This window comes from Platichthys flesus, chromosome 5 (genome assembly GCF_949316205.1).
Source record: "Platichthys flesus chromosome 5, fPlaFle2.1, whole genome shotgun sequence".
NCBI lineage: Eukaryota > Metazoa > Chordata > Actinopteri > Pleuronectiformes > Pleuronectidae > Platichthys > Platichthys flesus.
The window spans coordinates 16,456,577-16,468,393 of record NC_084949.1 but is presented as its reverse complement, the minus strand read 5'-3'; the positions used below and the strand labels follow the sequence as shown (position 1 = coordinate 16,468,393).

General features: G+C 43.6%; 1 protein-coding gene across 5 annotated transcripts in view; it reads right to left on the bottom strand.

Annotated features, from left to right (window-relative positions):
• Positions 1–5,715: 5,715 nt before the first annotated feature.
• Positions 5,716–11,817, bottom strand: part of tbc1d1 (TBC1 (tre-2/USP6, BUB2, cdc16) domain family, member 1) — a 40,244-nt gene continuing 34,142 nt past the window's right edge. For all 5 annotated transcript variants that reach the window (XM_062387610.1, XM_062387611.1, XM_062387612.1 and 2 more), the window contains 6 exons: positions 11,099–11,199; positions 10,830–10,973; positions 9,747–9,906; positions 8,687–8,856; positions 7,314–7,490; positions 5,716–7,211 (listed from right to left, as the gene is read on the bottom strand). In XM_062387610.1, the coding sequence (XP_062243594.1) occupies positions 6,960–7,211; positions 7,314–7,490; positions 8,687–8,856; positions 9,747–9,906; positions 10,830–10,973; positions 11,099–11,199 (1,004 nt within the window). In that variant the 3' untranslated portion in view covers positions 5,716–6,959. The remainder of the gene's footprint in view (positions 7,212–7,313; positions 7,491–8,686; positions 8,857–9,746; positions 9,907–10,829; positions 10,974–11,098; positions 11,200–11,817) is intronic.

Below are 11,817 nucleotides of genomic sequence, written 5' to 3'. Positions count from 1 at the left end.
GATCTCACTTTGACACATATTCCAAAGATATTTTTAAATATGTCAAAGAACAAGTGTAAAAATAGTTTTGTTATGGTCATGTAAACTTTGGTCTGATACTATTAGCCATCAATCAGGTTGTGTTTTGTCCAAATATATTAAAAATAAGACACTCCTATACTGAAAATGTAAACATCGTTAATGTTATTTACTTGTTTACAGAACTTTTTTTATCAACTTAACGAAATGTTTAGTGACAACATAGTAAAAAGACAAATGATAAAAATCCTGGATCTGTTCTTTAGAACAACACTAATGCAGTTTTCAGATCCGACCTTGGGTTCAAATCCAGGGAATTGGCTACGGAGTTTAAACACACACGCCTTTCACACCTGCACAACTCTGCACAGACGCGTTTTACAACAGCAATAAATCCTCGTCATTATTCAGGCGAGAGGTGGAGCAGTCTGGTGCAGCAGACAGAGGCTGGGAGTATTAGCATTCTTCACATCTGGCTGAATATTTGAGATAGACTGGTTTTGAATGACTTCTAACACTTTTTAAATGATCTACCGTTTGGTGATAATCTTGAATTATTTCATAGTGGAAGAACAGGCCTACAGGTGTGGTGAGGTGCTGGAATGAAAGCAGCACCGGTCTCCCTATTCTTAGTCAGCGCATCATCTACTTAATTTCAAAGCTGCTATTTTAACGTAAAAAATTTAAATCGACATCTGCATCAAACTATAATGGGTTCCTGCAGCACCATCCAGCGTCTGAGTTTGATGGAACTCGTTCAGGTCATTATTTTTTATGTCCTGCTGACAAATAAACCAACAAAGAGACACCACTGAAAACATGGAGGAGATAATAAATGCATCACGTCCCATGCAGCAGCAGAGACACGCTCGATCATAGGTTGAGGAGGAAAGAAAAAAAAAAACGTTCTTGATCTAAATCACTCGTTTGACACGGGTTGGTTTCGCTATGTAAACGTCCTTTCACTCCGATTCCTGCTTTAAAGCCCAGGCCGATGTCAGAGGGATGTGACTGAATGCAGCCGTCACAGTGTCAACAGGCCCGTTGTAATCAGGAGCCGACTTTACAGCCTGCAGCACCCTGAGTGATCCTGGCACTTAAGGTGAAGTAGCTGCTTATCAAGATTTAGTGCGGCAGCGCTGCTTGATGAGCTGTTAGCGACACTGCTTGACCTTTTGTTCTGACCAGCGCACTTTCATCTCAGCACTGGTGATGTGATGTTATGTCTCTTTACACAGCAGCGTCATTAATGATTACATCCACTTAATGACTATATACGCCAAATAAAAGAGTGAGGTCAATTTTGGTTGGACTAGAGGGAGACCTGATACAGCCTCATTATTATCATTGTTTTAATATTTAACCCGCAGGGCGGTGTGGCTCTATAGATTTCCCCCGTTCGGTCCAACACTGTGATCCAGTCTGGAATAAACCGAATCAAACCCCTGTCTTTTCCTCTAGCGCCACCAGCAGGCATCATCCAGTGAGATATCTTAAAAGCCACTGGATGGATCAGCCCTTTGTTCGACATTTTATTGTGTTTTTAATGGCAGTAAAAGCTACTGTAAGCTACTGTAATTACCAGTTTACAGTATGACAGCTTTACTGCAACTTTGGTTTATAGTATGATACAAAAGTTGGGTTTTACAGCATAACGTTATAACCATGGTAATGTACGAATATTTTGCAATAATCATTTAAATGTCATAAAGGTTAAATTAGGCTAAAAAAAGTCAAGAAAGCAAGACGTCTGTGAACGAGAGGTGAAAAGTCCACTTGCCAGAGATACTATGATCTAGTAAAGTGAAATTCATGGTTCCCAGAGGATGAGTCCTAATGACTTTGATCATCACCTCGCTTTGTTTCTAGCGCCACCATCAGGTTCAAGTTTGTAGTTTTGAGTTAAACGTCACAACAGCAACTGGATGTATTGGCACCAGGTAGAGCTCCTCGTCCCTCTCACCCCTGCTTGTCCCCTTCGACCTGCTGACCAGCTGGTGTTCTCAATAAAAGCAGATTACTGTAAGATCTGCTCAACTGTTGACACTCCACCCTGCCATTAGTGCCTCTTGAAAGGTGCTAAATAAATTCAATTCAAGTTGTTATTTAGGGGTGCTAGGGGTGGGTGGGTGTTCACTCACAATGCTGGTGGCCGTGCAGCGCCCAAAGCACACAGTGATGCAGCCGGTCTCCACGGTGCCTCGGTAGAAGGCGCACGTGATGGTCCTCTAAGCTCCCTTCAGCTTACGGAGGAAGTAGAGGCGCTGCCGAGCTGAGTTGAGTGTTGTCCTTCATATAGTCAATATTAATCTCTTTTGTTTTTCCCACATTCAGGGAGAGATTGACATCCTTGCCCCACGTGGCCAGCTGGTGTAACTAACTCCAAGTGGTTGGTGCTGTAGGTTGGTGCCCAGTCGTGGGTCAGCAGGGTGAACGGCAGGGGACTGAGCATGAAGCCCTGTGGGGCCCCTGTGCTCAGCGTGATGGAGCCTGATGTCTTATTGCAGATCCTCACATACTGTGGTGGGTTAGAGTGAGGGGTGCAGGCCCAGTTGGTCCAGTTTCCCAGTCAGCTGCTGAAGGAGGACGGTGTTGAATGCTGAATGAGTCTCTTTTGTCAAGGTGGGTGAAGGCAACTTGGAGGGCAGATGATATTGCATCATCAGTAGACCTGTTGGCCATAAGCATACTGACGGGGGTCCGGCATGTGAGGCAGTTGCCTCCCTCCCAAATATCTTTCTATATTATGATAGATGTTTTTTTTCTGTGATCAGATTTATATTTGTCATGCGTGAAGGCAAAGGAAATTAATCCAGCGCTTAAGAGAAACGATATCTACCTTGAATCCATGCATAAACGCATAATTTTACATATATACGTTAGTGGCTTTCGTAAGTGTCCTTCTGTGCCCCCCCCCCCACACACACACACATGGATGGAAAGGAATCAGACCTATAACCTCTGATATCACACTTACAAGCTACTGCACTGAAAATCCCTGTCAGGCTCCCTCAAAGTGTGTAGAAGTCAGGCTTGGAGGAAGGATTCATGCATGTGGTTGAGCAGGGCAGGGCAGGGCAGGGCTGAGGTGGAGTGTGGAGTGTGGAAGGGTCAACACATGCCAAGTCAAATAAAACAAAACGGCACAACCCCTGGCAGTGTGCTCCGCCTGGCAGAGAGAGACAGACACACACACACACACTCGCTGTTTACACACTGCACATGCAGCACTCTGAACTGAGGAGGGTGTTCCTGCACACAAAAAACTCCATGCAAGAAGCTACGGGATGTTTGTGCCCTTTTCACCCTGGAACAGCAGGAGCTCTGACACGGCAGGTGCACACACAGGAACACCAGTTCAGATCCTAGAGCTGTTGCAACACTGCGTGAACACCGAGGCCCTGACACACGCTCACAGGAGATGGGCAGGGCTGCTCGGTCAGGGGTTATGAAGCTGAAAGAAAATCCAGGAGCTCATCAAAGATTAGCTGCATCAGGCCTCTGTGAGGGCATTTATGGTCCGTCTGCAGGGCGCGGCCTCACACTGAGCAGTCATGCAGTTTACCTGCTGATCAGTCTCATTAGTCCGGGGAGGTGGCTCCAGCTCCTGGTTATTATGTAAAGAACCTGACTCCCTTTGTTGCTGCCTCATGGAAATCTCCATTCAGCTCAGTGTCTGGTTTGGATTAAGACGGCGGCTATGTATCGTAGAAACGGAATGATCTGCGTACGGAATTAATTACGGTCTTGACGTCAATAACAATGCGATTCTATTGTTGGAGAAAGTCTTTTGTATCCTACGACGTCTGAGTTCATTTAGAGGGCAGCATCTCTGTAGCTGGTGCAGAGCATCAGGTAAAGTAGGAAGAGAGAGAGAGGAGACTAGTGAATGGCCCGTAACAAAAAGAAAAACATGTTGTGTTCACATTTGAAAAGTGTGAACACAACATCCGACATAAGAATTCACAAAATAAATCACTATAAGCCGTCCAACCATGACATGACCCTTCTGGAAAGAAACAAAGTCAAAGCAAATGCTGCACATGTCATGTAATAATGTCTTTTGAGACTGTTTGTTTTTTCTTTGGTCTGATGGCAGATGGATTTGAACACATCACAATATGAACGATTTCTCATGGGTCATGTATTTTATCTTAAATTAAATGTTCATACATTTAAGGTTTGCATGTCTAGCCTGTCAGCAAACCGTTGTTCATTTCTTTACACATCCAGCACTTACACATTTACTTTAGGTCCTGTAACTGGCCTCTTGATGGATGTATGTTCAATATTTACTCTCCTTTTAGCACAGTTTTTTTTCTTAACCTCACCGCTGATCACTGACGTGGTGTGGCTGCTGTTTGTTGGTGAGCAGGTGGAGAACAGCTCTGAAATCGACTGCTGAATGTGTCAAACCAGCCCTCATCATGAGAGAGAGCCACGAGGTGCAGGATGTAAGACCACAACTAGACAGGTGCTAAGAGAGTGCATACCTACACCGAGGCTAACGCCCTATCGAGCCGCGTTCAAGAAAAAAACAAAACATCCTGGATCCGCCCATTAGCCCGGATCCGCTGTTAAATTCAATGACTTTGTCCTTGGGTTGTGCCAAACCCCCAAAAAAAATGTTATAGAAACGGTGTCAGTAGTTTAACCCTACAGACAGCCGTGAAAACATGGCCTCCTTGCATAGGTAAAAATGGGGTAAAAGAAGTGTACTGGCTTACAGGTGATAATTGGAGCGTCTCCTTTCAGATGAAATATATAAATCTGTCATAAAGATTTATTTATGAGGACTGTATTTAATATAGATATAGAGGCAGCAAGCATCTTGCCTTGAGCAGAAAGGTGAAATGCACCTTTCTGCTCTTGTTAAGCAGAAAGGTGTAAAATTAACTTTTATGAATCTTGTCATCTCTCTTTTATTTACAAATATTTACTGAACGTCAAAAGCTGCTGGATTAACCACAATTTGAGCAAAGTGCACCAACTAATCTTTCCAAGAAAATGTAAAGAGTATTTCGATGCAGAGGCGGACACAAGCAGCTGTAATGACTTGATGATAGTCATTTGTGTAGCTTATGATAACTTGCACAAAAAGGCAGCTCCAGCCTGAGCAGCTGGTTGATGAATGGGTGCACTGAGAAGATCTCAGAGAACAGGTTGAGGAATGGGAGGAGAAACGATTTCTCTGGGAGCTGTGTAATTGTATCCTCCTGTTACTTTGAGGAAATTCATTCTTGAACAAAACAAAAGGAAATCACATTGTAAAACCAGGGCACTTGGCAGGTAAGGCCAACATGTGCAAGGAAACTGAGACGCTTATACACAAATATGTTTTATAAAATGACAGGAAACTAATACTTCTTGTGTTATCGTGTACCTATTTGATTTTGTTGGTTCTGCTGCTGGAGGTCTGTCTGTTGCGTACTCATGCAGGGTAACAGCCACAACTTGCCCCAACATGCTTACTCTTCGACCTCAGAAGTTTTTGGAAACAAATACATGTCTGTGTTTTAAATACTGTGTACAGTACATTTCCATATGCCTGAAACCGTATATCAAGCCCAAGCATTCAAAGTGAGTGGCATGTTTAGACAAGCGATTGAACAGTCTACACCCGTCTGTACAGTCTGACACATGTGAGTTCATATGGTTTGCACACAGAGAAACAAAAAGAGGAAGCTTCAGATGTGCTGAAAGGATATGAAAAGTATTTTAAAGTACATAATGACAAAATTAATAATCAATAAAACAACAAAATACATGTGCAAGGAGAGTCAGGAGTAAGAGCGACACATCTTTACAGTGTGAATCAACACATTTGTTGATCGGTGAAGTGCACGAGCACGCAGACGCACATTCAGACGTGCATGTGGATACACGCCAAGCGGCAGCTCGGGCTGAATGAATTCAGTGTGTTGGATACAGTAAAACGATTTACAGCTGACAGACTGTCTCAGCTGCAGAGGTCTCCTGTTTGAAGTTTCGGACATTCGTTTGTCTCCCAGCGATAAATCAATCCAAAAAAAAAAAGGTCTGTTTTTTCCCCTCACTAGAAAAGTATGACTACTTTTTTTATAGTTTTCTGCTGAAACTGCATCTATTCACCTTCCTACACAAACGTGTTCAAGGGTGAATAACAGGATGTGAAATGAACAGGAGTCACGGAGTTACTCTTCCTGAAAGCTACTGAAACGAAAGGAAATTTGAAACCAAACTGTGGAAGGGTCTGTCCTCTGAACACGAGCACCACCATCCAAGATCATTTAAATTAAGTCCTACTCAAACTTTCTAACAGAAGATAACTATTTGTCATGAAGTTTATCTCTTCACCTGTCCCTTCGTTTCACTTTCTCATCCCACTTTTCTAAGAACATTTCATCTTTGTATTTGAGGAGTGTGAGGGGGAACAATAACATGTTGTTCTAGGATAACATCAGAGTATCTTTGTTTGAGCGTGTTTTACATGAATAGACTTTGGCTACTTTCGACACTATGCAGTTAAACAAAGGCATAAAATACATTCAGAGACACAAATGTACAAGTACAGGTGCAAATGTAACTGTATATTGTTTTCGCAGCAAGTGAGACAGTGCTATCTTTGGGGATGTTGGTCAAATCTCTCTTGTTCGTTTCTATTTGTTAGAGAGTTGGAAGAGAGCGTCTGTGGAGTTCTGGGATAATACTCAAGGGTCATACTTTATTTTCTTTCTTTAGATTATGCAAACTTTTTGTTCTTTCACCCGCTACTCTTCCTTGATCTGTCTCTCCTAGTTTTACTAAAAACATTCTGGAGCCTGGAGGAGGACAGAGGTACAGCTCATCTCAACGTCTCCCTTGACCTCCTCTTCCTGTTTCCTCCACAGCCAGCCCCTCCACTCATTGACCTTTCTATTTGGACATTTTATCATTTGCAGTCATGAACTCTCTGGAAGAGCCTACAGGTGGAGAAGTGATTCCACAGTCTGGTTGGTCGTTGCTGCTGCTGCTGAGGCAGCTTGGGGGGCTGTGTGTCCATCAAGGGAGCTTTGTATGCCGAGGCTGGTGAGGAGGTCCTGGAGCTGCGTGACCGTGCTCAGCAGCTGCTTCTTCTCCTCCTCCAGTGCAGAGACTTGCTCCGTCAGTCGACCCTCCGACTGGACAAACTCCTCCACTCGGCTCTCGAGGCTGCGCACGTGAGCATGAGACACCTGGTGGAAGACGACCGATCGAAGGGTAAACGTAGAGTCCACAACTTGTGTTCTTGCATAATACATGCGTGTATGTGTGTGTGTTTGTGTGTGTGTGTATACCTGCAGCTCCTCCAGCAGGTCGAGGTTCTGCTGTCGGAGGCTCTGATTGGTCCTCTCCAGCTGTGCAGCTCGCTGGTGCTGGTTGAGAGTCGGGGGCGTGTCCAGCAGCTCATCCTGCAGGACGTGGTACTCCACCTCATAGGCCTGGAGCTGCTTCGACACGTCCATCTCACAAACCTGACAGACAAACACAAGAGACGGTGGACTAGTGGCAGAAAGTTGAACTATGGGCAGAGAATCCAACGGTGGTCTCTGGTTCGACTCCAAGGAGTGACAACACAAAAACATACCTGGACGGACAACACCTGGATCTGTTCCCCACTGTCTAAGAGCCTACCCCACCCCACTGTCTAAGTGCTCCTGAGCAAGGCACCTTACTCCCTCAACACCTGCTCCCCGGGCGCTGTGCATGGCTGCCCACTGCTCTGTGTGTCCTCCTGTGTTCACTAGATGGGACAAAAGCAGAGAACTAATTTCCCCCAATTTGCATGTCATGTGTGTGTGTGCATGTGTTTGGGACCAATAAATGTATCTTAAATCTTAAATCTCTTAAATCTTAAATCAATGTGTCAATAATGTAATTCACAAATACACACAAGCGAAAATCTTTTTTTCTATCGAGTCCATAACAATGGGACGTATGGACAACCTGAAAACCTAATTTCACCAGCGCTGAATCAAAAAGACTATGACCAAAAGGTCAAGTGAAACTGGATTTTCACTTTTCACACGCTTCTGTAGTCCTGTACCTACATGCTGCATATTTCTACATCATTAAAAACATACAATGGCGAGATGTTCTTTATACAAGGCTCCGAACATCCGTTTTTTTGTGGTGCGACTGTGAGTCACATGGTAACGTACAGACACGTTTCAACACCCTTCTGCTATCACATGCAAATTATAAGGTGAACGCATACTTCCTTAACTATAGCGTAGCATGATAACATCTCAGTGCATGCGTTTGATGCAACAGACTTCAGTCGGCTCTGCCAACCTCCAGGCGAATGATGTTCAACATTATCACACATGTTAATGCTGAATGGTGTTATCTTGACATCAGTTTACATTGGCTCGCCTCTTAAAAACCACCTGATACATGGAATTCTGAAGCTGGATTACTGGAACCGCTCAACACGTGAGCCTGCTGTTGTTGACGTTCAGTAGTTTTCCTGTAATAAGCAGGAGGTGTGGCTCACACCATTTAGCCTCGTCACTCAAGGAGAATAGCATTCTCCATTTTCTTGTTTACTATGAACTATGATCTCTTAAATAAGATCAGGTCCATAAAAACAGGCAGAGACAAATGAGTCATTTTGTTTTGCTTTGTGTTGCAGTCACGAGTCAGTCACACATTTGTCTCCTTTTCTAACCTGGTTGATGGTTTTCTCCATCTGCACCAGGCCCAGGTTGGGCAGCGTGGTCTTGATGAAGTCCACAATGGACTCCAGGCTGTCGTGCTGAAGGATCAGAGGTTTGTGGCTCCTCAGCAGACTCATGGCCACCTTGAAGATGACCTCTGACCCCTGCAGGAATAACATGTCTGACAAGGAGGAGTTTGAAAAAATAACAATGAACCAGAGACAATAGGAATGGTGGTGACATGACATCTTTTTAAATGACGCAAGGTAAAATGAATAAATGACAGGTGTTGAATGGTGACTTAAAGGGCTTTTCAAATGATAGATGGTTTGACGTCAATAAAAATGTTTGAGTTAATACAAGTCAGGCTGAGTGTGGAGTGTCAGAATAGGTGTGTGTGCTTTGAACGCATCAGGGTGGAGCACCACTGCATTAGATCATACAACAGATTAAGGAATGGGAGTGGAGGTGCGGAGGCCCACACGTGATATCAAAAACTTCACAGTGATATAATGATGATGCCCTCGAAAACACAAACACACACGCACGCACGCACACACACACACGCTGTTATGCTCAGATGAACACAAGGAGCCACTGAGTCTGGTTCAGTGACTGAGCCCTGTCTCAGACATTTGCCATGAAAACAACAGTAAGGAGGAAATGAGGGAGAAAAAGCAAAGACATCGGTAAAGGACGCACACAAAGAGGAGGTGTGATGTGATTTACACCATGAGGAATGTCAGCTAAGAGGAAAAAAACACAACATCTAAGTGACTAACAGACGCAAATGTGTCTGGAATGTGGACGACTCACCATTACTGCCCTTATTTCCTAGAAACTGGACAGTTTTGATCATTATCATAAAGCTTCAGTTTACACTTTTACAAAATAAAAATCCACTCACGTTTTCACTGGCAAATGTACTAGTCTTTTAGGTGCATTTAACTTTCTACTACTTCTGTTTTGTTCGGTTTTTACCATGTGCATTTCCTAATTTTGTGTATGACTAGCTAGAACTAAAGTAATGTCTCTGAGTGTAGATACAGAGATACACGGACCAGTGCTTACCGAAGACTCTGGCCACAAAGCCGAGGGGGAAGTGCGAGGCGAAGGCAGTGAGGAACCAGGGGGTGGCGTATAAGCTGGGCCCGATTTCTTGCTGCTCCAGGTGGCTGTAGAGATCCCTGTGGTAGTCATGGAGCAGCCGCGACAACTGGTACATCTGAATCTGACATCAACAGATAGAATTTGTTTTACTGGTCTGACTGGAAGGATGTGGTCAAATGTATGGAGCTTTTGCTTTAACGGTTTTCTACATGGTTTAAATGTTAGTGGCTCACCAGATCCCATTAGGAGACCACAGGAACCGTTAATGGGCTGCCTTTGTTTTTTTCTACAAGTTCCTGATGCTGGTGTAGTATAAAGTCAACAACAACAATCTTCAAAGAAAGCTCATATATTCAATGTCTTTGGGTAACATGTCTCTAGTGAAGCCTTTTCTTCTGTAAACCTTCTGCTGAGTTCCTCAAAAAGTTAATGTTCCCCAGGGAAAATGATCAATGTGGAAATGATAGATAGATGGATAGATAGATGGATACTTTATCAATCCCGTGGGAAATTCAAAATGTGCCTTTTCACTGCAAGTAAAAAAACAATTGCACAACTTTTACATTAAACAATCCTCCCATCGCATGTACTATTTCACACATTGATTGAAAGACATCTTGGTATATAATTCAAGCATGTAACTGCTTATCACATTCTAGAGTTACAGTATTTTTGCAAAAAAAATGAAATCCAGCTCTCAACTATAAATCAAAACGTATGCTGTAGGTATCAATAACAAGACTCCTGGGTTAACCCCTCATGCCAGGTAAAAATATGGCTGAATTCTCATCCAAACAAAGCATCAGTAACCACATCTCAATGCCACCGATGGTGCGGCACCTTTTCAATCACTTTAAGTCACTTAGTTTAAACATGAGGTGTAAGCTGATCACTGGATCCTGAAAACTTAAAGGAGGGACTGAGATGCATCGCATTTCACATAGATGATGTGAGATGAATGCACTGATTGATGAATGGACCTATAAAAAGATTGTGTGTCTGTGTGTGTGTGAGTGTGTGTGTGTGTGTGGGAACTAATCTTACCTGCAGGATAATCATGTCAGGCCTGTACTGTTTACGAAGCCCGACATCATACATCAGAAATTTGAGCATGTTGAAGGCGTCCTCCTCCTCCAAGTGTAACAGCAGGACTCCAGCTATGAAGGACAGGCCCTGGCAGTAGCCCACCTACAACAACAACAATAACAAACTTGACATCCGCACACAGGGAGGGAGGCAAAACTTAAGACTGAAAGACAGTTGAGAGTTTAGTCAATCAAAAGATGGAGAGAAGAAAAAGCAAGAAATGATACCTCAGGGTCCAGCAGTGAGTAGGCTTTCAGAATGTTGTACAGAGACAGCTGTCCTGCCCCCAGCTGGGCTTGGAAATATGGATGAGTGGGAAATGTGCGACCTTGGACAAAAGAAGACAGTGAGACTTTATCTACATTGCAAAACATCTACACTATTTATAGTCAGTATGAAACACTATCCCACACAAGCATATATTGGGTGGCTAAGATCAACCTGATAAACGTCTAAAAGCACAATAACAGCTTTAATTCATTTGATTTACTTGTATTGCACCTGACATACTGCCTGAAAGAATCTGAATGAACTACAATAAGAGGCCAAAGCCTTTGGGTGTGTAGATGTGTTTGAAAGCATAAGTTCTGCCGAACTTTGCCTGGGGACCCTAGACTTCACACTTTGCCGTTGGTGTCGGGAAAGGATCATGTGGCAACCTGATCGAGGCGGGGATGCTTCCAAACATGTTCCACCAAAACGCACAAACAAGAATGAAGCTTTAGACAAAGACCTCATACCCTCCTGCTTCAGAGCTTAACATGTAAAAGCACATGCTACATCAACCTTTCAGAAATGACAACATAATGAGGGCCTGGTATCAGTAAAAGAACATTCTTAACATTGACAGGCTGGTCATAGGCAGATGTGTATGTGCTTGTGGCCTAGTGAATGCGGTCCTTGACTTACAGCGTGTGACAGAACAGCTTTGGGAAAGACAATGACT